Source organism: Scyliorhinus canicula, chromosome 1, assembly GCF_902713615.1.
Source record: "Scyliorhinus canicula chromosome 1, sScyCan1.1, whole genome shotgun sequence".
Lineage (NCBI taxonomy): Eukaryota > Metazoa > Chordata > Chondrichthyes > Carcharhiniformes > Scyliorhinidae > Scyliorhinus > Scyliorhinus canicula.
The window spans coordinates 176,958,778-176,983,829 of record NC_052146.1 but is presented as its reverse complement, the minus strand read 5'-3'; the positions used below and the strand labels follow the sequence as shown (position 1 = coordinate 176,983,829).

The following is a 25,052-nucleotide window of genomic DNA, read 5'->3' as shown; positions in this document are numbered from 1 at the left end:
ACGAGCACATGCGCACATACAGGAAAGATGCAAACCGGCAAAATATCATTCTGCGCATGCGTGATAAGCTACGCATGCGCAGTTGAAAAAAGAGGGCACTCTGGCAGAAGATCGATTTTCATATGTGCAAATCGATGATTATGCATGACATCATGACATGCTACTGTTGTGGTAATGCCCATTTAAAAGTGTAAAGGGCTGCTCAAGGGAATATATGTTTAAAGTGTTCCAAAGGGCTGCTCAAGGGAATATATGTTTAAAGTGTTCCAAACTTAATCATTTTGCCTCCCAGTGTAAGTCAACAGCAAAATATTACTCTCCAACGCAGAAACAAACAAACTTCAAGGTTCGCAGCGTTGATACAATGGAGATTTTAATTCCTTGGAGAACACATTCTTCGCTGGAATAATAGATTCAGCAGAGGAACTTCAAGCGATGACCAAGGCTCCTCAACAATTCAACATCATTGACTCCAACAGTGAATGGACCGCGATGGTGCAAGTGAACAACTTCCCAATTACGTTCAAGCTTTACACTGGAGCATCCACAAACCTGATGACAAGCAAAGATCTCACATATCTCACATCCATCCCTGGAAAACATGAGATGATACTTGCTGCATGCAAGTTAAAAGACTACAATGGTAACCAGATCACTTCAAGAGGATCAAGCCATTTAAGAGTAGTCAATAAGAAGGTCAAGAAAGTACAACGGTGTACTTTCAACACGCCTTTTGGGCGTTACTGTTTAAACTGCATACCTTTTGGGATCATCTCCACCTCTGAAATCTTTCACAGAGTCATGGAGCAGATGACTGAGGGTATCGAAGATGTTAGAGTATATGTTGATGACATTGTCATTTGGTCAATCACAGAAGAAGACCACATTGCTCGACTAAGAAAAGTTTTTAAAAGAATTCACCAGTTTGGATTGAAACTCAACCAATCCAAGTGCACGTTTGCACGCTCATCTTTGAACTTCTTGGGTGATACAATTTCAGCTCAAGGTGTAAGGCCAAATAATGAAAAGATTTTAGCAATCCAGTAAATGTAGCAGCCAAAAGACAAAAATGCTGGGGCAACACGGTAGCATAGTGGTTAGCATCAATGCTTCACAGCTCCAGGGTCCCAGGTTCGGTTCCCGGCTGGGTCACTGTCTGTGTGGAGTCTGCACGTCCTCCCCGTGTGTGCGTGGGTTTCCTCCGGGTGCTCCGGTTTCCTCCCACAGTCCAAAGATGTGCAGGTTAGGTGGATTGGCCATGCTAAATTGCCTGTAGTGTCCTAAAAAGTAAGGTTAAGGGGGAGTTGTTGGGTTACGGGTATAGGGTGGATACGTGAGTTTGAGGAGGGTGATCATTGCTCGGCACAACATCGAGGGCCGAAGGGCCTGTTCTGTGCTGTACTGTTCTATGTTCTAAGTTTATATCTAACTTGTCGATGAGGATGTCAGCACTACGAAACTTGATAAGGAAGAACACAGAGTTTGAATGGATTCCACGCCACCAAGAAGAATGGGTGAGTCTCAAGCATCAATTGATGACAGCTGCAATTCTGACTTTCTTCGACCCAACTAGACCTACAAAGATCTCCACCGATGCCAGTCAAGATGGAATCGGTGTGGTGCTTCTTTAACAAGATGACCAATCATGCTGGGTTCCAGTTGCATACGCGATGATCGCCACAGAGTGCAGGTATGCACAGATAGAGGAGTGTCTTGGACTGATCACAGGTATCACAAAATTTCACCAATATGTGTACGGGCTTCCTACGTTCATCGTAGAGACTGATCATAAACCATTGGTCAACATCACTAAAAAAACTCAATGACACGACTCTTCGCCTACAATGCATGATGATGAAGCTGAGGAGGTATGACATCACACTAGTCTACACTCCTGGAAAAGACCTCATCATAGCTGACACACTGTCCCGAGCTACTGACACTGACAGCTCACCTCCTGCGTCCATTGACGATGTTGAAGCTCAAGTGCAGTTATGCAAGGAAACTCTCCCGGCATCTGACGAGAAGCTGCAGCAAATTCGTCTGGTGACACAAAAAGATGTGACCTTGCTCCAGGTAATTCGTAACCTTCAGCATGGCTGGCTGAAAGGACGGTGTCCGCAGTTTCAAAACATTCAAACTGAATTGACAGCAGTGGATGGACTAATAGTGAGAAATGACAGAATCGTCATTCCGCAAACTCTCAAGTGAGATGCTCAACAGGATTAACGAAGGACGTCTCGGAATCAAAAAATACAAACGAAGAGCAAGGCAATCTATGTTTTGGCCTGGGATTAATGATGACATTACAGACATGATACTGATGTGTGCCACGTGTCAAAAGTATCAACCGGCACAATGTTAGGAGCCACTCCAGATGATTACGTCACTGTGGACTAAAGTTGGCATAAATTTGTTTCATTCTACGGGGTCGAGACTATGTTCTCATCATAGACTATTACTCAAATTTTCCTGAAGTGATGAAACTTCCGGATCTCACTTCTGCATCAGTAATCAAGGCTTGTAAGGAAACATTCTCCAGGCATGGTATTCCACAAACAGTTATGTCGATAATGGTCCTTGTTTTGCGAGCTGAGAGCGGACGGAATTCTCCAATCAGTACAATTTTAACCACATAACATCAATTCCACATTTTCCGCAATCAAATGGCAAAGTTGAGAAAGGTGTTAACATTGTTAAACAACTTATAATCAAGACCACTGAATCGCATTCCAACATTCACTTGGCTCTATTATCATTGTTAAGCTCAGGGCTATTGCCAGCTCAAATGCTTGGTTGCTTTTCAACCGAGATGTGAGAACATTACCAGCACTACAGTTCAGTAGTCCGGATCATTTAAAAGTGCTTGACAACTTGGACACCATCGTCTTAAACAAAATCAGCATTACGATCAGCATACGAAACTACTGCAACCATTGGAAGTTGATTACTTGGTTCGATTGCGACATCCGGATGGAGGAAGGTCAAACACGGCAACAATAATACGGCAAACAGCGCCACGTTCCTATATTGTAAAGTCTGGTGAGGGTGTGCTGTTTAGACGTAATCGGCAAGACTTACTAAAGGTTCAACTTCCTAAACCTTTCTTTCCAGAGTTGCATCTACATGATTCACTCACTCGACAACTTTTTAAACCATCTGTCAGTGAACAGAAGGACATTAAAACTTCAGTGACTCCATGTCCACTCAGGAGATCAACTAGAAGAAGACGCAAACCCAATTGTTTGAATTTGTGACGATTGGACTGATTAACTCATTGATTTTATGTAATGCATTTGTAAATTGCATCAATTGTGTTTGTTCAATTTTCTTTCCAACATACAGAAAATATGTAACACAAAAAAAAGGGTAATGTAGTGATCTTTGTATGTGCATGTGCATAAGGGGCTAATGTGATATCAGTAGAATCAGATGATCACTAGAGGGTAGTACCAACAGGGGTATAAAAGCAAACTCATTCTGCTCCTCTCTCTTTTTTGGGTGCACTGTGACAAGAGCGCAGGAGTGTCGATTAGCTCAGAATGTTAGTGTAGTTGAACATAGTTACTGTATTTTGATCTTGTTCACCTTATTGCTAGTATTAATATTAAAGTAAAGAGCTCACAAAATTATTGTTTCAGGTACTTAATAAATCTTTTGTTATTACTGGACGACTTTGAGTCTTTCTCATCAGGATTCAGAAAACCTCACCAACAACAGTATTGAGTAGCATATATTACATTCAGTAGTATAACATAACATACTACCAGAAGTGTAATAAAACAGCGACCAACCTTGTTATTTCCTTTTCCAGGGTGGTGATCCATCACTTTGGTCTATTGTGGCCTTTTCTGGCTCCTTTATGGTGTTCTCCTAGGCCTCCACCTTGTCCAGGGCTACCTGCATGGTCGCCCGAGCTTCCATGACCCCCGCCCTGACCACAGCCTGGATTTCAGTCTTCGTCTCCTTTCTATATTCTCTCAGCACCCTTAAGAGGAACATCCTCCAACTACCCTCTAGTGAGGGGGGTCTCCTTGTGCAGCGGGTCGGTCCTTCTCGTTCTGGTGTGGCCCGAGCCTCGTCGCTCAGGCTCAGCCACTTGATTCTCATGGCTTTCCTATGTTTTGTCTCTTTGCGGCGTCTGGAGTTGTTGTTGGGTCGGCATCTCCATTTGTGTTGTTGTTGGATGGGGTGCAGGGATACATTTCTCCCCATATTAGCAGGCTATTTTGAGTAAAAAAGCTTATTTTCGGACATTACTGCTCAGCGATGCATGTTAAATGCTTTCAATTTAAAATGTCTAAATTGCCCTGAATTTATTTTGCTTCGCGTTGTTATTGAACATAGATTGTAACATTTATATTTTCCTGATGAGAACTTGGTGAGGGTTGAATTCAATGAGGCAGAACAATTGGCCAACACTTTCATTCTCTTGAACTCAATTTTGCAAAGCTATATGCCAGTTAGCAGAACCTGGCAGGGGAAAGCATGGGTTACAAAATCGGATGAGGAAGAGCAATGGCCCACTTTATCAAAAATGAAAGCAAATTACTGCGGATGCAGGAATCAGCTTTGACAAAGGGTCATCTGGACTCGAAACGTTAGCTTTTTTCTCTCCCTACAGATGCTGCCAGATCTGCTGAGATTATCCAGCATTTTCTCGATGGCCCAGTTTACACTGTTCTCAATTTCACAATGAATTGGACTGGACTGATTTTTTTATTGTCACGTGTACCGAGGTACAGTGAAAAGTATTTTTCTGCGTTCAGTTAGAGATCATTTAGTGCATGGCAAGAAAATACGTTATTGGGCAACCTAAGGTACACAATGTAAATACATAGATACTGGTATCGGGTGAAACATACAGGAGTGTAATATTAATCAGGTCAGTCCATAAAAGGGTCATTTAGGAGTCTGGTAACAGCGGGGAAGAAGCTGTTTTTGAATTTGTTCGTGCGTGTTCTCAGACTTTCACCATTACTGGTCAGTTCTGTAGGTAGATCTCCCTTTCTCTGCAATCCAGGACACACATTTCACACCCACCTCACCATCTAAATAAATAATAGTGAGAAGGAGGGGCTGGAACAAGAGAACGCTTACTCTGCAGACCAGCTATTGAAATATAACATGGGCTACTGATGGAACCATCAATTCACTAGACACGTGCTTTAAGATATGAACAGTGGTTTTCATCTACTTTAAAACCGAGCCAGCCTGTTCCACGTTGAACTCTCGATGAACTGAACGACTGGCTCTGAGCATTGGTATTTATACAGAAGTCCAGGGGGAGGAGTCGTGGGCGGAGCCAAGGGTGGAGCCCTGTACAAACTCCTGAGCATTCCCAGCGCTACTCCGCCTAGTGTTCGGGCAACGCAACTGCGCTTATCAATGCATGGTCTCATGTATGTACAATACAGTGTGAATTATGGAGTTACATTCACCACATTCACCCCCTACAAAAAAAATCAAGTCCGGCGGGGGTGGTGGTTCATAAATTGAGTCTGTCCGGTGGTCGAACTGTCCGCTGCGATCTGCAGAGCACCGGGGTTGCAGCCTCTTGCGGTGGCTGGACGGGTGTTGTGGGTTGGAGTACGATGACGGACTCCAGGGAAGATCTCGTCCGAGCTCCATACCTGTCTGGTTCGACTGGGGGCGCTGGGGGTTAGCCGGTGCGGGCGCGCGGAACAGGTGGAGCGTGCTAGTGGGCTCGGGAGCGCGAGGGGGTGGCTGGGCTGCGCGGAACCAATGCAGCGAGCTAGTGGGCTCGGGAGCCCGAGGGGGCGGCTGGGTGGGGTGTAGGGTGAGGGGTGCATCTGTAGTGATGGAGGGGATGCTGGATCCGGCAGGTTGGAGTGAAGCAGGCGCACCTTCTCTACAAGGGGGTCGGTTTTGTGCGCCCTGACGTGCTTCCTGAGGAGTACAGGGCACGGTGTCTTCAGCCATGCCAGAAGTGAGACCCCCATGGTAGTTCCGCTGGAAAAACTAAAGAGCCGCTCGTGAGGGGTCTGATTGGTCGCTGTGCATAAGAGGGACCTGATAGCGTGGAGTGCATCTGGGAGGACTTCCTGCCAATGGGAGACTGGGAGATTCCTGGACCGGAGGGTCAGTAGGACGGTCTTCCAGACCGTCGCATTCTCCCTCTCCACCTGCCCGTTCCCCCTGGGGTTGTAGCTGGTAGTCCTGCTCGAGGCGATGCCCTTGTCGAGCAGGTACTGACGCAGCTCGTCGCTCATGAAGGACGAACCCCGGTCGCTGTGCACGTAGCTGGGGAAACCAAACAGGGTGAAGATACTATGCAGGGTCCTGATAACTGTGTGGGAGGTCATATCAGGGCACGGGATAGCAAATGGGAAGCGGGAGAACTCATCTATGATGTTTAAGAAGTAAACGTTCCTGTTAGTTGAGGGGAGTGGCCCTTTGAAATCGATCGCGAGGCGTTCAAAGGGCCTAGAAGCCTTGACCAGGTGGGCCATGTCTGGTCTATAGAAGTGCGGTTTGCACTCCGCACAGATCGGGCAGTCTCTGGTGACGGCTTTTACCTCCTCAGTGGAGAAAGGCAGATTTCGGGCTTTGATGTAGTGGGTGAGCCGGGTGACCCCCGGGTGGCAGAGGTCGTTGTGGATGACTTTCAGGCGGTCGATCTGCGCGCTGGCGTATGTCTCGCGGGACAGGGCATCTGGGGGCTCATTGAGCTTTCCCGGTCGATACTTAATATCGTAGCTATAGGTGGAGAGTTCGATCCTCCACTGCAGGATTTTATCGTTTTTAATTTTGCCCCTTTGCGAGTTGTCAAACATGAAGGCAACCGATCGTTGGTCGGTGATGAGGGTGAACCTCCTACCTGCGAGGTAGTGCCTCCAGTGACGAATAGCCTCCACAATGGCTTGTGCTTCTTTTTCGACTGCCGAGTGTCGGAGTTCCGAAGCGGAGAGGGTACGGGAGAAAAATGCAACTGGCCTTCCTGCCTGATTTAAGGTGGCTGCTAGAGCTACCTCTGAGGCGTCGCTCTCAACCTGAAATGGAGTGGATTCATCCACCGCCTGCATGGCCGCCTTGGCGATGTCCTCCTTGATGCAGTTGAAGGCCTGGCGCGCCTCAGCTGACAGGGGAAATAGTGTGGCCTTAAAGAGTGGGCATGCTTTGTCCGCATATTGAGGGACCCACTGGGCGTAGTAGGAAAAGAAACCCAAGCACCGTTTGAGGGCCTTGGGACAATGAGGGAGGGGAAGTTCTAAGAGGGGGCGCATACGCTCCGGGTCTGGGCCCAGGACTCCGTTTTCCACGACATAGCCGAGGATGGCTAGTCTGGTTGTGCAGAAAACGCATTTCTCCTTATGAGTGAGGTTTAATTTCTGAGCCGTCTGGAGAAAATGGTAGAGGTTGGCATCGTGGTCCTGCTGGTCATAGCCGCAGATGGTGACATTGTCCAAGTACGGAAACGTGGCCCGCAGCCCGTACTGGTCCACCATTCGGTCCATTGCTCGTTGGAACATCGAAACCTCGTTAGTGACGCCGAAGGGGACCCGGAGGAAATGGAAGAGGCGGCCATCGGCCTCGAATGCCGTGTAGTGGCGGTCCTCCGGGCGGATTGGGAGCTGGTGGTATGCAGACTTCAGATCCACCGTGGAAAAGAGCCGATACTGGGCGATCTGGTTTACCATGTCTGCAATCCTGGAGAGGGGATATGCGTCAAGGAGCGTAAATCTATATATGGTCTGACTATAGTCGACAACTATACGGAATTTTTCCCCGGTCTTCACGACCACCACCTGAGCTCTCCAGGGGCTGTTGCTGGACTCTATGATCCCCTCACTGAGAAGCCTTCGGACCTCCGATCGGATGAACACCCTATCCTGCAGGCTGTACCGCCTGCTGCGAGTGGCTACGGGTTTACAGTCCGGGGTGAGGTTGGCAAAGAGAGGAGGGGTGGAGATTCGCAACGTGGTTAGGCTGCAGATAGTGAGTGGGGGTAGGGGTCCGCCGAAACTGAGGGTGAGACTCTTGAGATTACACTGGAAATCAAGGCCTAATAAGAGTGGGGCGCAGAGTTCGGGCAGGACGTAGAGCTGGAATTTGGCATAGCTAGCACCTTGGATTGTGAGCGTCGCGGCGGTGCGCCCTTGGATCTGGACAGAGTGGGAGCCCGAAGCGAGGGCGATAGTTTGCCGCGCGGGGAAAACGGGGAGCGAACAGCGTCTTACCAGATCTGGGTGTATGAAGCTCTCAGTGCTCCCGGAGTCGAAAAGGCACGGCGTGCTGTACCCATTAATTTGGACCGTCGCCATCGAGTTTCGCAGATGCTTTGGGCGCGATTGGTCCAGAGTGACTGCGCTGAGTTGCGGGTCGTCGGCGGCTCGATCAGCTGTGCTGGAGTGGCCCCGTGATGACTGCCCTCTGAGTTCGTAGTCGTCGAGGTGAGTTTCAGAGTTTGAAGGGGATGGATCCCAAGATGGCCGCCCCCATGAGTCGCACATGGCCGGCCGCATGGAGGAGGATTGCCAAGATGGCCGCCCCCATGAGTCGCACATGTCGGGTAGGGGCGGAGTCGGCATACAGGCTGCAGCATTTCGGGGCCTGCAGGCCTGTGAATTCAGGAAACGAGTGCTTTGAGCCGTGGGAGGGTTAGAGGCTGGGGCTTTCTTCGCCAGACACACTCTGGCATAGTGTCCTTTTCGTCCGCAGCTGCTGCAGGTCGCGTTGTGGGCCGGGCAGTGCTGCCGCGAGTGCTGATCCTGGCCACAAAAGTGGCAGGCTGGGGCAGCATTGTGGCTGGGCGGCCGCACGGCGCAGGCCGGGGGAGTCGCTGGTCGGGGACCCATGACGGGGTCGCGTTGAACGAGGTGAGGCTGCGGAAGGAGACATCACTAGTGGTAGCAAGTTCAACAGTCGCTTCAAGATTTAGGGCCCCCTTTTCCAGCAGTCGTTGGCGCACGTAATTTGACCTAAGGCCCGCAACAAAGGCATCGTGTACAGCAAGTTCTCTATGTTCTGCCGCGGTAACCGCCTGGTAATTACAGTCACTAGATAAAGTTTTAAGCTCACTCAGGAATTCTGCGAGCGATTCCGTAGGCCGCTGGCGTCGAGTAGTAAACACGTGACGCGCGTAGACCTCATTTACAGGCCTTACATATATTTTGTCGAGTAGCGCTAGGGCTTCAGTATACGAACCGGCGCAGTTTAGTTGAGTAGAGATTCTGTGGCTCACCCTCGCATGCAGTAGGCTGTTTCTGCTCCTCTGTTGTTTCGGCTGTGCTTGCTTCCGCCAAGTAGGCTTTAAAACACCACAGCCAATGAGAAAAAATGTATTTTGCCTCTGCATCCTGCGGGTCGAGTTCCAGTCGCTCAGGCTTGAGGGCTGATTCCATGATTGATCCTGACTGTTTCTTAAGTAGATTAAATTGATGGAACCATCAATTCACTAGACACGTGCTTTAAGATATGAACAGTGGTTTTAATCTACTTACAACAGAGCCAGCCTGTTCCACGTTGAACTCTCGATGAACTGAACGACTGGCTCTGAGCATTGGTATTTATACAGCAGTCCAGGGGGAGGAGTCGTGGGTGGAGCCAAGGGTGGATCCCTGTACAAACACCTAAGCATTCCCAGCGCTACTCACCCTAGTGGTCGGGCAACGCAACTGCGCTTATCAATGCATGGTCTCATGTATATACTATACAGTGTGAATTACGGAGTTACATTCACCACAGCTACCAACTGCATTCTCCCTTTATTGGACCTGAACTGAATGAACAATCCATTGAAATAAGGCAAGGTTAACAATGCAATACCTTATTTATTTACATTAACAATATAGAGTACTTCAATAATCTTTATTGTCACAAGTAGGCAATGAAGTTACTGTGAAAAAACCCTAGTCGCCACATTCCGGCACCTGTTCAGGTACACTGAGGGAGAATTCAGAATGTCCAATTCACCTAACAGGAGGTCTTGTGGCATCGTGGGTGGTGTCACTGCCTCTGAGCCAGAAGCTTCGGGTTTGAGTCCCACCCTAGAACTTGATGGCCGAGGAACGTGCATTCATAATGTGATCAAACAGATTGAGTGTGTCAAGCTGCAAATCCTTCCAACATGCCAATGGCTGGCAGTAAAAGCAGGAGAGGTGAGGTCCCAGAGGACTGGAGAATAGTCATTGTTGTTCCTTTGTTTAAGAAGGGTAGCAGGGATAATCCAGGAAATTATACATCGGTGAGCCTTACATCGGTGGTAGGAAAATTATTGGAGAAGATTCTTAGGGACAGGATTTACTCACATTTTGAAATAAATGGACTTATTAGTGAGAGGTGGCATGGTTTTGTGAAAGGGAGGTTGTGTCTCACTAACTTGATTGAGTTTTTTAAAGAAAGTGACTAAGATGATTGATGAAGGGCAGTGGATATTGTCCACATGGACTTCAGTGAATCCATTGACAAGGTCCCTCATGGCAGACTGGTACAAAAGGTGAAGTCACATGGGATCAGAGGTGAGCTGGCAAGATGGATACAGAACTGGCTCGGTCATAGAAGACTGTACAGGGTAGTGGTCGAAGGGTGCTTTTCTGAATGGAAGGCTAGCAGTGTTCTACAGGGATCAGTGCTGAGACCTTTGTTGTTCATAGTATAAATTACTTGGAGGAAAATGTAGCTGATCTGATTTGTATGTTTGTGGACAACACAAAGATTGGTGGAGTTGTGGATAGTGAAAAGGATTGTCAGAGGATATAGCAGGATATATACAGGTAGGAGGTTTGGGCAGAGAAATGGCAGATGGGGCTTAATCCGGAGAAATGTGAGGTAATGCATTTTGGAATGTCTAATACAGGTGGGAATTATACAGTAAATGGCAGAACCCTTAGGAGTATTGACAGGCAAAGAGAACATAGAAATACAGTGCAGAAGGAGGCCATTCGGCCCATAAAGTCTGCCCTGACCCACTTAAGACCTCACTTCCACCCTATCCCTGTAACCCAATAATCCCTCCTAACCATTTTGGCCACTAAGGGCAATTTATCATGGCCAATCCACCTAACCTGCACGTCTCTGTGGGAGGAAACCAGAGCACCTGGAAGAAACCCACGCAGAACAGGGAGAATGTGCAAACTCCACACAGACAGTGACCCAGCAAACCTGGGACCCTGGCGCTGTGAAGCCACAGTGCTATCCACTTTTACTACTGTGCTGCCCCCTATGCTGCCTGGGAGATCTGGGCGTACAGGTCCTCAGATCACTGAAAATGACAACATAGGTGGATAAGGTAGTCAAGAAGATGCCCGCTCAAGTTATAAGCCCTTGGCGACAGACTAGCGACCTTTTCTGGGAATCATTAACTTTGGAAACAAATGGAAGTTTGCCTAAGTGCATCATTAGGTGCGGGAAGATAATTGGACAGAGATAACGGGCGCAACCTCATGGTCGTGTTAACTGTGGGCTCAAATTCTGTAAAGACCGCTAAATCTCACGAGCTGCCAAAATCGAGATTTGCGCGGCGAGATCTCAGTTTGAGATCTCCCCCACCCTCTACTGGTGATGTTGTCAGATTTACACCATTTGAATAAATTATCATATAATTACTGGGGTTTGTCATCATAACCACCTTCTTGCCCCGCCTTCCCCCCATCGGCGTGTCATCACACTGGCGCGAATCACTTCTTGTTTTTAAAAATGTAATGACCATGCCAGGGGCACAGAGGGAGTTGCAAGTTGTGTGTGAGATGGAGGATGTCCCCTTATCTGCTGGGGAATCCTGCTGTCCCTGGTGGGGAGAGGGGCCTGTTCGGGGGGGTGAGGAGGGCAGGGAGGCCCTGATGTCTATTGGCAGGGGAGCTTAAATTCAACTTTAAAAAAAAACATTTAAAAAAAATGTTAGAGTACCCAATTCATTTTTTCCAATTAAGGGGTAATTTAGTGTGTCCAATCCACCTAGCTTGCACATTTTTCGGTTGTGGGGGCGAAACCCACGCAAACACGGGGAGAATGTGCAAACTCCACACGGACAGTGACCCAGAGCCGGGATCGAACCTGGGACCTCGGCGCCGTGAGGCCGCAGTGCTAACCCACTGAGCCACCGTGCTGCCCTTAAATTCAACTTTGATGGGCACCCCAATCTCAGATGCTTGGTTCTGCTGGCATTTTTAGGCCCCCTCCCCCAGCTAGCGTCCTCGCCAGGACTCTGAAATTGCAGAGTACCTTTAAATCAGGTGAGAAAAAGTGGCTGTGAAACTGGTGAAATTCACATGGCTGTTCGCACCTGATCAAACACTGCAATGGTTTTCAGCGAAGCTGCAGATCTGGAGCTGGATCTTGGACATTTTAAAAGGAGCCGTTAATAATGCAAGGTAGGGTAAATTGACTTTTTTTTAAAGAATATTGTGGGTTGTTTTATCACAGAATCTTTACAGTCCAGGAGGAGGCTTTTTGGCCCATTGAGTCTGCACTGGCTCTCTGACAGAGCATTCTACCTAGTCCCCCTCCACTGCCATATCCCCATAACCTTGCACATTCTTTCTTTTCAGATTGCAATTCAATTCCCTTTTGAATAGCTCAATCTAACCTGCTTCCAGCGCCCTCTCAGGAAGATCATTCCAGTCTCCAACCACCAGCTGGGTGAAGAATCCTTTCCTCACATCACTTATGCTCCTTATGCCAATTATTTTGAATCCGTGCCCTCTAGTTTTTGCTGTCCTCTTCTGAAGGAATAGTTTCTCACTATTTACCCTTCCATACTCGCCAATCTTGAATATCTCTATCGAGTCTCCTTTCAGACTTCTTTTCTCCAAAGAAAAGAGACCCAATCTCTTCAATTTATCCTCTAAAGTCTCTGGAATCCCTGGAATAATTCTTGTTAATCTCCTCTGTATCGCTCCAATGCCTTCACATCCTTCCTCAAGTAAAGTAGATGCAGTAATCCAGATGAGAACTTAACTAATGCGATATACAAGTTCAACATAGCTTCTTTACTGTTCTACTCAATGTACCTATTAATAAAACCTAGGATACCATATGCTTTATTAACCGCTCTCTCAATATGTCCCACCATCTTCAATGACTTTTGTATATATGAACCAAGATCCCTTTGTTCCTGCACTTCCTTTAGCATCTCTCATTTATTTTATACTGTCTCTTCAAATTGTTCCTGCCAAAATGAATCACCTCACACTTTTTTGTATTGAACTTCCTCTGCCACTTGTTTGCTCAATGTCCTTTTGAAGTTCAAGACTAGCCTCATCAGCTGACAATGCTTCCAATCTTCGTATCATCTGCAAATTTTGAAATCATGCCTTGCACACAAGTCTCGGCCATTAATGTATATCAGGACGAACAAGGGTCCCAACACAGAGTCCTGGGGAACTCCACTACAATCCTTCCTCCAATCTGAAAAACAATTATTTATCACTATGTTTACGCCACTCAGCCAAATTCTTCTCAAAGTGCATACTTTCCCTTCTATTTCATGAGCTAAAATTTTGCTCACATGTCTGTTTATTTAGAATGCTGTTGATTGTTATAATATTTTGTAGATTGTTTCAGCTGCTTTGGTGGAATTTGTCAAAAGTGTCAAAATGTGAGCTGAGTTTTCTTTTTTTTTTAATATAATTTTTATTGGAATTTTTTACAGAAAATATAAAACATAACGACAAACATTGAAATGCAACAAAATAACCCATAATAACTGTAACACCCCCAGACCGTATCGACGCATGTATCACATCCCCCCACCCCCCAACCCCAATGAACAACAAAAGAACTTAAAAATAAATTACAATTAAATAAACAAACATAGTCATCGTCCCCCCCCTTTTCCCTCCCCCTTCCCGCCCCCTCCCCCCTGGGTTGCTGCTGCTACTGTCCCCGTACCCTATCGTTGAGCCAGAAAGTCGAGGAAAGGTTGCCACCGCCTAAAGAACCCTTGTACCGACCCTCTCAGGGCGAATTTGACCTTCTCTAGCTTAATGAAACCCGCCATGTCATTGATCCAGGTCTCCACGCTTGGGGGCCTCGCATCCTTCCATTGTAGCAAGATCCTTCGCCGGGCTACTAGGGACGCAAAGGCCAGCACACCGGCCTCTTTCGCCTCCTGCACTCCCGGCTCCACCCCAACCCCAAAAATTGCGAGTCCCCATCCTGGCTTGACCCTGGATCCCACCACCCTCGACACCGTCCTCGCCACCCCCTTCCAGAACTCCTCCAGTGCCGGGGATGCCCAGAACATATGGGCATGGTTCGCTGGACTCCCCGAGAACCTGACACACCTGTCTTCACCCCCAAAGAACCTACTCATCCTCGTCCCAGTCATGTGGGCCCGGTGCAGCACCTTGAATTGGATGAGGCTAAGCCGCGCACACGAGGAGGAAGAATTAACCCTCTCCAGGGCATCAGCCCATGTCCCGTCTTCGATCTGTTCCCCCAGTTCCCCCTCCCACTTAGCTTTCAGCTCCTCCACTGACGCCTCCTCCGCCTCCTGCATAACCTTGTAGATATCAGATATCTTCCCCTCTCCGACCCAGACCCCCGAAAGCACCCTGTCGCTCACCCCCCTCGCGGGAAGCGAAGGGAATCCCTCCACCTGCCGCCTAGCAAATGCCTTCACCTGCAGATACCTGAACATGTTCCCAGGGGGGAGCCCAAATTTCTCCTCCAACTCCCCCAGGCTCGCAAACCACCCATCAATAATCAGGTCCCTCAGCTGTCTGATGCCAGCTCTGTGCCAACCCTGAAATCCCCCATCAATGTTCCCCGGGACGAACCTATGGTTTCCTCTTAACGGAGCCTCCATCGAGCCCCCCACTTCTCCCCTATGTCGCCTCCACTGCCCCCAAATCTTGAGGGTAGCCACCACCACCGGACCCGTGGTATACCTCGTAAGAGGGAGCGGCCACGGCGCCGTTACCAGGGCCCCCAGGCTTGTAGCTCCACAGGACGCCCTCTCCATCCGTTTCCATGCTGCCCCCTCCCCGTCCATTACCCACTTGCGCACCATCGACACATTGGCCGCCCAATAATACCCGAAGAGATTGGGTAACGCCAGCCCCCCCCCCATCTCTACCCCGCTCCAAGAAGACCCTCTTCACCCTCGGGGTCCCATGCGCCCAAACAAAACTCATGATGCTGCTAGTCACCCTTCTAAAAAAGGCCCTAGGGATAAAGATGGGCAAACACTGAAAAAGGAACAAGAACCTCGGGAGAACCGTCATTTTGACGGACTGCACTCTACCCGCCAACGATAGCGGCACCATGTCCCACCTTTTAAATTCCTCCTCCATCTGCCCCACCAGCCTGATAAAATGAAGCTTATGGAGAGTCCCCCAACTCCTGGCCACCTGCACCCCCAGGTATCTGAAACTCTTCACTGCCCTCTTAAATGGGAGTCTCCCAATTCCCTCCTCCTGATCACCCGGGTGTACTACAAATACCTCGCTCTTGCCTAAATTTAACTTATAGCCCGAGAAGCCCCCAAATTCCGCTAACAGCTCCATCACCCCCGGCATTCCTTCTGGATCCGCCACATACAACAGCAGGTCGTCCGCATACACGATACACAATGTTCCTCCCCACCCCGCACCAGACCCCTCCATCTCCCTGACTCCCTCAACGCCATAGCCAAAGGTTCAATCGCCAGTGCAAAGAGCAAGGGGGACAGGGGGCATCCCTGCCTGGTCCCACGGTTGAGCCTAAAGTACTCCGATCTCCTTCCATTGGTAACTACACTTGCCATCGGAGCCGCGTAGAGCAGCCTCACCCATTTGATGAATCCCTCCCCGAATCCGAACCGCTCCAGCACCTCCCACAGGTACCCCCACTCAACTCTATCAAACGCTTTCTCCGCATCCAGCGCCACCACTATCTCCGCCTCCCCCTCCACTGCCGGCATCATAATAACATTTAGCAGTCTCCGCACATTCGTGTTGAGCTGCCGTCCCTTGACAAATCCTGTCTGATCCTTGTGTATCACCCCTGGCACACAGTCCTCTATCCTGGTGGCCAGGATCTTCGCCAGCAACTTAGCGTCAACATTGAGGAGCGAGACAGGCCTGTATGATCCACACTGCAAGGGGTCCTTATCCCGCTTCAGGATCAGAGAGATCAGTGCCCGCGACATCGTCAGGGGCAAAGCCCCCCCTTCCCATGCCTCATTGAAGGCTCGCACCAACAGGGGGCCCACCAGATCCGCATACTTTTTATAAAATTCCACCGGGAACCCGTCCGGCCCCGGCGCCTTACCTTTTTTTTTAAAATAATTTTTATTGAAATTTTTTCGATACAAACATTTACCCCTACTACATTTTAAATTATAACACAACAAATCCCCCCTGGAAAATCCTCCCCACGCCCTCCCCCCCGCGCACCCCCCCCCCCCCCCCCCCCCCCCCCGCGCTACCAGTCTAGCAACCAAACCGTTTCTCCCTTTCTGCCGATGGCCTCGGGCAGTTATTGCCCGCGACCCCCCCGCTGACGTGCTCCCTTCGTTGCTATCCCCCCCCCCTCCCTTCCCCCCCCCCCTTTCTCCCCGGGCTGCTGCTGTTTCGGCCTCCAGTTCCTATCTCTGATCCAGAAAGTCAAGGAAGGGCTGCCACCGCCGGAAGAACCCCTGTACCGACCCTCTCAGGGCGAATTTGATTCTTTCCAATTGGATGAAGCTTGCCATGTCGTTTAACCAGGTGTTAACACTTGGTGGCCTTGTGTCCCTCCACTGAATCAAGATCCTTCTCCGAGCTACCAAGGACGCAAAGGCCAATATTCCGGCCTCCCCTGCCTCCTGTACTCCTGGCTCCACCCCAACCCCAAAAATCGCTAGCCCCCACCCTGGTTTGACCCTGGTTCCCACCACTCTCGATACCGTCCCCGCCACCCCCTCCCAGAACTCTTCCAGTGCCGGGCACATCCAGAACATATGTACATGGTTCGCAGGGCTTCCCGAACACCTAACACACCTGTCCTCACCCCCGAAGAACCGACTCATCCTAGTCCCCGTCATATGGGCTCTGTGCAGCACCTTAAATTGGATGAGGCCCAACCTTGCGCACGACGACGACGAATTGACCCTCTCTAAGGCATCCGCCCATGTCCCATCTTCTATCTGCTCTCCCAGCTCCGCTTCCCACTTGTCTTTCAGCTCCTCTATCGATACCTCCTCCACCTCCTGCATTATTTTGTAGATGTCCGAGACCTTCCCTTCTCCGACCCAGACCCCTGACAGCACCCTATCACTCACCCCTCTATCGGGAAGCAAGGGAAATCCTTCCACCTGTCGTCTGGCAAATGCCTTCACCTGCAGGTATCTAAGCCCCCCCCCCGGCGCCTTACCTGACTGCATTTGTCCAATCCCCCTGACTAGCTCCTCCAACTCTATCGGCGCCCCCAGCCCCTCTACCAGCTCCTCTTGAACCCTTGGGAAACATAGCCTGTTCATGAAGCTCTCCATCCCCCCTCTCCCCATCGGAGGTTCTGACCGGTACGGTTCCTCATAGAAGTCCCTAAAGACCCCATTTACTTCTGTCCCCTTCTGCACTACATTCCCACCCCTATCCGTCACTCCACCAATTTCCCTAGCTACATCTCGCCTGCGGAGCTGATGCGCCAACATCCTGCTCGCATTCTCCCCATACTCATATACCGCGCCCTGCGCCCTCCTCCACTGTGTCTCCGCCTTTCTGGTGGTCAACAAGTCAAATTTGGCCTGCAAACTACGCCGTTCCCCCAGCAACACCTCCTCCGGTGCCTCCGCGTATCTCCTGTCCACATCCAGGAGCTTCCCCACCAGTCTCTCCCTCTCCTTCCTCTCCCTCCTTTCCCTATGGGCCCGGATGGAGATCAGCTCCCCCCGGATCACCGCTTTCAGAGCCTCCCAGACCATCCCCACCCGGACCTCCCCCATGTCGTTGGTATCAAGATACCCCTCAATACTTCCCCGGACCCTCCTACACACCTCCTCATCAGCCAGCATCCCCACATCCAGGCGCCAGAGCGGGCGCTGGTCCCGCGCCTCCCCCATCACCAGATCAACCCAGTGCGGAGCATGGTCTGAAATCGCTATGGCCGAATACTCGGCATCCTGCACCTTCGGAATCAATCCCCTGCTCAGGACGAAAAAATCTATTTGGGAATAGACATAGAACATAGAACATAGAACGATACAGCGCAGTACAGGCCCTTCGGCCCTCGATGTTGCACCGACATGGAGAAAAAAAAAACTAAAGGCCATCTAACCTACACTATGCCCTTATCATCCATATGCTTATCCAATAAATTTTTAAATGCCCTCAATGTTGGCGAGTTCACTACTGTTGCAGGTAGGGCATTCCACGGCCTCACCACTCTTTGCGTAAAAAACCCACCTCTGACCTCTGTCCTATATCTATTACCCCTCAATTTAAGGCTATGTCCCCTCGTGCTAGCCACCTCCATCCGCGGGAGAAGGCTCTCGCTGTCCACCCTATCTAACCCTCTGATCATTTTGTATGCCTCTATTAAGTCACCTCTTAACCTTCTTCTCTCTAACGAAAACAACCTCAAGTCCATCAGCCTTTCCTCATAAGATTTTCCCTCCATACCAGGCAACATCCTGGTAAATCTCCTCTGCACCCGTTCCAAAGCTTCCACGTCCTTCCTATAATGAGGCGACCAGAACTGTACGCAATACTCCAAATGCGGCCGTACCAGAGTTTGGTACAGCTGCATCATGACCTCATGGCTCCGGAACTCAATCCCTCTACCAATAAAGGCCAACACACCATAGGCCTTCTTCACAACCCTATCAACCTGGGTGGCAACTTTCAGGGATCTATGTACATGGACACCGAGATCCCTCTGCTCATCCACACTACCAAGAATTTTACCATTAGCCAAATATTCCGCATTCCTGTTATTCTTTCCAAAGTGAATCACCTCACACTTCTCCACATTAAACTCCATTTGCCACCTCTCAGCCCAGCTCTGCAGCTTATCTATGTCCCTCTGTAACCTGCAACATCCTTCCGCACTGTCTACAACTCCACCGACTTTAGTGTCGTCTGCAAATTTACTCACCCATCCTTCTGCGCCCTCCTCTAGGTCATTTATAAAAATGACAAACAGCAACGGCCCCAGAACAGATCCTTGTGGTACGCCACTCGTAACTGAACTCCATTCTGAACATTTCCCATCAACTACCACTCTCTGTCTTCTTTCAACTAGCCAATTTCTGATCCACATCTCTAAATCACCCTCAATCCCCAGCCTCCGTATTTTCTGCAATAGCCGACCGTGGGGAACCTTATCAAACGCTTTACTGAAATCCATATACACCACATCAACTGCTCTACCCTCGTCTACCTGTTCAGTCACCTTCTCAAAGAACTCGATAAGGTTTGTGAGGCATGACCTACCCTTCACAAAACCATGCTGACTATCCCTAATCATATTATTCCTATCTAGATGATTATAAATCGTATCTTTTATAATCCTCTCCAAGACTTTACCCACCACAGACGTGAGGCTCACCGGCCTATAGTTACCGGGGTTATCTCTACTCCCCTTCTTGAACAAAGGGACCACATTTGCTATCCTCCAGTCCTCTGGCACTATTCCTGTAGCCAATGATGACCTAAAAATCAAAGCCAAAGGCTCAGCAATCTCTTCCCTGGCTTCCCAGAGAATCCTAGGATAAATCCCATCCGGCCCCGGGGACTTATCTATTTTCACCTTGTCCAGAATTGCCAACACTTCTTCCCTACGCACCTCAATGCCATCTATTCTAATAGCCTGGGTCTCAGCATTCTCCTCCTCAATATTATCTTTTTCTTGAGTGAATACTGACGAAAAGTATTCATTTAGTATCTCGCTTATCTCCTCAGCCTCCACACACAACTTCCCACCACTGTCCTTGACTGGCCCTACTCTTACCCTAGTCATTCTTTTATTCCTGACATACCTATAGAAAGCTTTTGGGTTTTCCTTGATCCTACCTGCCAAAGACTTCTCATGTCCCCTCCTTGCTCGTCTCAGCTCTCTCTTTAGATCCTTCCTCGCTTCCTTGTAACTATCAAGCGCCCCAACTGAAACTTCACGCCTCATCTTCACATAGGCCTCCTTCTTCCTCTTAACAAGAGATTCCACTTCTTTGGTAAACCACGGTTCCCTCGCTCGACCCCTTCCTCCCTGCCTGACTGGTACGTACTTATCAAGAACATGCAATAGCTGTTCCTTGAACAAGCTCCACATATCCAGTGTGCCCAACCCTTGCAGCCTACTTCTCCAACCAACACATCCTAAGTCATGTCTAATGGCATCATAATTGCCCTTCCCCCAGCTATAACTCTTGCTCTGCGGGGTATACTTATCCCTTTCCATCACTAACGTAAAGGTCACCGAATTGTGGTCACTGTCTCCAAAGTGTTCACCTACCTCCAGATCTAACACCTGGCCTGGTTCATTACCCAAAACCAAATCCAAAGTGGCCTCACCTCTTGTTGGCCTGTCAACATATTGTGTCAGAAAACCCTCCTGCACACATTGTACAAAGAACGACCCATCCAATGTACTCGAACTATATCTTTTCCAGTCAATATTAGGAAAGTTAAAGTCTCCCATAACAACTACCCTGTTACTTTCGCTCTTTTCCAGAATCATCTTCGCCATCCTTTCCTCTACATCTCTAGAACTATTAGGTGGCCTATAGAAAACTCCCAACAGGGTGACCTCTCCTTTCCTGTTTCTAACCCTATGGACATGGGAGAAAAAGGAATACTCCCGCGCTCTCGGCCTCCCAAACCTCCAGGGATCCACCCCTCCCATCTGGTCCATAAACCCCCTCAGCACTTTGGCCGCCGCCGGTCTCCTACATGTCCTTGAACTGGACCGGTCCAGTGGGGGATCCAGCACTGTGTTAAAGTCTCCCCCCATGATCAGGCCCCCTGCCTCCAGGTCCGGAATGCAGCCCAACAAGCGCCTCATGAAGCCGGCATCATCCCAATTCGGGGCATATACATTAACCAGCACCACCTTCTCTCCCTGCAGCCTACCCTTCACCATAATATATCTGCCCTCCTTGTCCGACACCACCTCAGCCGCCTCGAACGCCACCCTCTTCCCCACCAGAATCGCCACCCCCCCGGTTCTTCGCGTCCAATCCTGAGTGAAAAACCTGCCCCACCCACCCCTTCCTCAGACGAACCTGGTCCGCCACCTTCAAGTGGGTCTCCTGGAGCATCGCCACGTCCGCCTTCAGCCCCTTCAGATGAGAAAATACCCTAGTTCTCTTAACCGGCCCATTCAGCCCCCTCACGTTCCAGGTAATCAGCCAGATCAGAGGGCAACCTGCCCCTCTCCCCCGCCGGCTAGCCATAGCTTATCGACTGCTCGCCCCAGGCCAGCTCGCCCCGCCTGACCCGTTCCCCATGGCGATAACGCCTCTCCTCTACCCCCCCGGCCCACACCAGCTCCTTCCTGGCCATTCCAGCAGCAACCCGGTATTCCCCCCTGCCCCCCAGGCTAGGACCCCTCCTAGCCGCGACACACCCTCCATGGTACTTCCGTGAGTCAGCTGACTTCTGCTGACCCGGCAGCTCCCGCCAAAACCCATCCCCTCCTGGCATGGGGGTCATCCCCCTCTTGCCACACCTCCTTGGCACCGCTTCAGCGCGGGAAAGAAAACCAGTAGAGGCCACGCCCCACAGCGCGGGAAACCAGAGGAAAGCCCGCGCTTTCACACTGCCACACCCCACCCTTCTGACGCAGCTCCCCAAAATCCAGTTTCACCCCAACCCCCAGCCCCGTACAGAAGAGAACATATAAAGCACATACCCGCAACGTTCCCCACATACCCCACACCCATACCCAACAGACAAACCCACCCGGAAACAGAGCAAAAAGAAAACCAGCATAAAAAAAACACGTGTCAAAATTGAAGAACAGCAACAGTGAAAACAGCAACGGCCATAGTGTGTCCCCAGACCCTAGTTCGAGTCCAGCTTCTCCGCCTGTACAAAGGTCCACGCTTCCTCCGGGGACTCGAAGTAGTGGTGCCGGTCCTTATATGTCACCCACAGACGCGCAGGCTGCAGCATTCCAAATCTGACCTGCTTGGCATGCAGCACCGCCTTCGTCCAGTTGAACCCGGCCCGCCGCTTTGCCACCTCCGCACTTTAGTCCTGGTAGATTCGCACTACCGAATTCTCCCACTTGCTGCTCCTCTCTTTCTTGGCCCAGCGCAGCACACACTCCCGGTCACTAAATCGATGGAACCGCACCAGCACCGCCCACGGGGGTTCATTTGCCTTAGGCCTCCTGGCCAGCGCTCTGTGAGCTCCCTCAAGCTCCAGGGGCAAATGGAAGGACCCCGCTCCCATCAACGAGCTCAACATCGTGGTCACGTACGACGGGAGATCCGACCCCTCCAGCCCCTCCGCCAGGTCCAGGATCCTCAAATTCTTTCGCCTCGTGCGAACGTCCAGCTCCTCCAAGCGGTCTTGCCACTTTTTGTGAAGTGCCTCGTGCAACTCCACTTTCCCCCCGGGGACCACGGCCTCCTCCTCCCGCTCAGCGGCCTGCTGCTGCAACTCCCGAATGGACACCTCCTGGGCCGCCTGGGTCTCAAGCAGCTTGTTGGTAGTCGCATTCAGGGAGTCCAGCAACTCAGCCTTCAGCTCCGCAAAACAGCGCAGAAGAGAGGCTTGCTGCTCCTGCGCCCACTTCCACAGTCCTCGGGTGTTCCGCCGGCCGCCATTTTGTCCTTCTTCCCCCGCTTTTCTTGGGGAGCTGCTGCAGCTTTTTCCTTTGCCCCACTCCGGGTGAGCACCATAAATTATGGGGAATGCTGCTCTAGACAACTTCCCCCACCGGGATTCATCGAGACAGCGCCGTTTGGGGCCCTCAAATCGGCCCAAAAGTCCTTAAGTAGCGGGAGCTGCGGTGCGGCTTAGCTCCGCATAGCCGCAACCGGACATCTCCAAAGCCGATTTTCTGACCGCTCCACTCCTAGTCCAGGCCATCCACCGGTGGAGAATCTGAGAAGGAGTCTTCCCACACGGGGAAAAGTCCAAACAGCACCACTACGAGCCCTTAAAAGAGCCCCAAAGTCCGAAAATAGCGGGAGCCACTGAACGTGCGGCTTAGCTCCGCATCACCGCTACTGGAAGTCCGTCCCCACTTCTTCAATGGCCTTGGTGAGATCATTTCACAGTTCTTCCCTCTGCTGCTAGAATTCAGCTTTAATAAAGGCCCTCAAGTCAGCTTGAGGCCTCTAAGCTGGCCCTTCCCCCGCCTGCATGCTTGCAGAGGCTTTTGTCTGCTGCTGCTTCAGACATATCTTGCACTGTTTCTGAGGGTCTGATAACCAAGAAACATACTATTCCTGTGGGAAAAGTACTCCTCGAACATTCACCTATGCCTTTTGATCGAAATTCCAACCCGTGTTGCTTAAAAAAGAGCTCTTTTCTGTAACCTTGGGCAGGAGCTGCCTCTGTGTGATCACTCACTCCATGATGCACACCGGAAGTCCCCGTGAGCTGAGTTTTCAAAGTAGGTTGTTGGATGTGGGTTGGCCAGAAGCCTCCCCTGTGAGAGGGATGTTCTCAAGAATAGTTATTTAGCTTTGTAGTTTTGGAGGACCAACCAGGTGGGGAAAGCCTCAAAGAACAGCTGCATATTTGTAGTAACATTGAGTTAACAGTGTGGCGGAGGGTGCCCTACTGAGTGTCTTTTTCACTCAGTCTAATTGTAAAAATTGTTTGAGTCCCCCAAGCATTATCAAATTCAACCTATCGCTGTGAAGGATAGGAAGTGAAAATTCTGAATAATGTAGTTAGTAGAAAAGTAAAATTAAACCTCTTTATCTATAACGTACAACTATTGTTAACATCAGTAAACAGCTTGTAGCAACATTCATAAACAGTGCAGCTTTCAGTGAAGGAATTATTGATCTTCATAGAGTTTTACAGCACAAAAGGAGGCCTTTTGGCCCATCATCTCCACACCAGCCATCATGCACCTATCTATTCTAATCCAATTTTCCAACACTGAGTCCGTCGGCTTTTGTGCTAGGGCATTCAGGTGCTCATCTAATCACTTCATAAATGTTGTGAAGTTTCTCACTTCTTCCCCCCTTTCAGGCAGTGAGTTCCAGATTCCCACCACCCTCTGGGTGCAAAGGTTTTTCCACAAATCCCCTCTAAATTTCTTGCTTGTTTCCTTAAATCTATGCTCCTTCAAACAATTACACAAAGAAATGCATTACATAATGAGTATTGTATGCTCATAATTTATTATATGCTCAGCCTTCATAATTTTAAAAGCTACAATAATTTTTGCTTCAATGTAATTATCTCAGACACTCTCATAAATGAGAAGATTTCTTTGCAGTTAATTGTTTTTTTGGATTACAAAAGTAGCTATTAAAGAACAGCAAAAGTTTCTCACAGGAAACTGCATTCAAATAAAATAATTAGATATTTGATTAAATATATCAAACCGTTGCGCTGATTCTTCCCTTGTTTTGATAATAAAGTTATGATTTATAGTTGGTGCTGTAATTTTGAGTGAATGGTTAGGGAAAACCAATAAAGTTTTCTCATTTAATTACTCTTGCCTTTCACCCCATCATTGATCTTTTACTTTATTATGTTTTCCTCTCCCACTTTCCATGCCCCTGCATGTGTCTAAACAGTTACATCTCTAGCTTTTTTTAGTTCCGATGAAATGTTTTCAACCTAAATTTGTTTTTCGCTCCACTGAAGCTGCCTGACCTGAAATTTTCTTTATATTTTGGATTTCCAGCACTCACGGTAGTTTGCTTTTGTAATACTATCTGGTTATTGGTCTGAAGTAAAGTTAGAAACACTTCGCTGAGTTCCTTGGGGTTTATTTTGTGAAGATCTTCCTCCAATGTTCTCTGAAAATTATAAATAAATTATAGTTAGAGAAGACATCATTAAATTTCCAGAAATCAAATACAAAATACAGAATTCCCACATCTTTCTGGAGTAAATGCTAATTAATTCCAGTTTTATGAAGATAACAATAACAGGGTAGTTATATTTCTCTTCTGCATCATTTTGAACAGAGGGAGACTAAGGGCGGAATTC

General features: G+C 49.3%; 1 protein-coding gene across 1 annotated transcript in view; it reads right to left on the bottom strand.

Annotated features, from left to right (window-relative positions):
* Positions 1–23,384: 23,384 nt before the first annotated feature.
* The window catches only part of kif25 (kinesin family member 25), a 248,505-nt gene continuing 246,837 nt past the window's right edge, over positions 23,385–25,052 (bottom strand). The window contains exon 16 of the mRNA XM_038803315.1: positions 23,385–24,859. Within this exon, the coding sequence (XP_038659243.1) occupies positions 24,780–24,859 (80 nt within the window). The 3' untranslated portion in view covers positions 23,385–24,779. The remainder of the gene's footprint in view (positions 24,860–25,052) is intronic.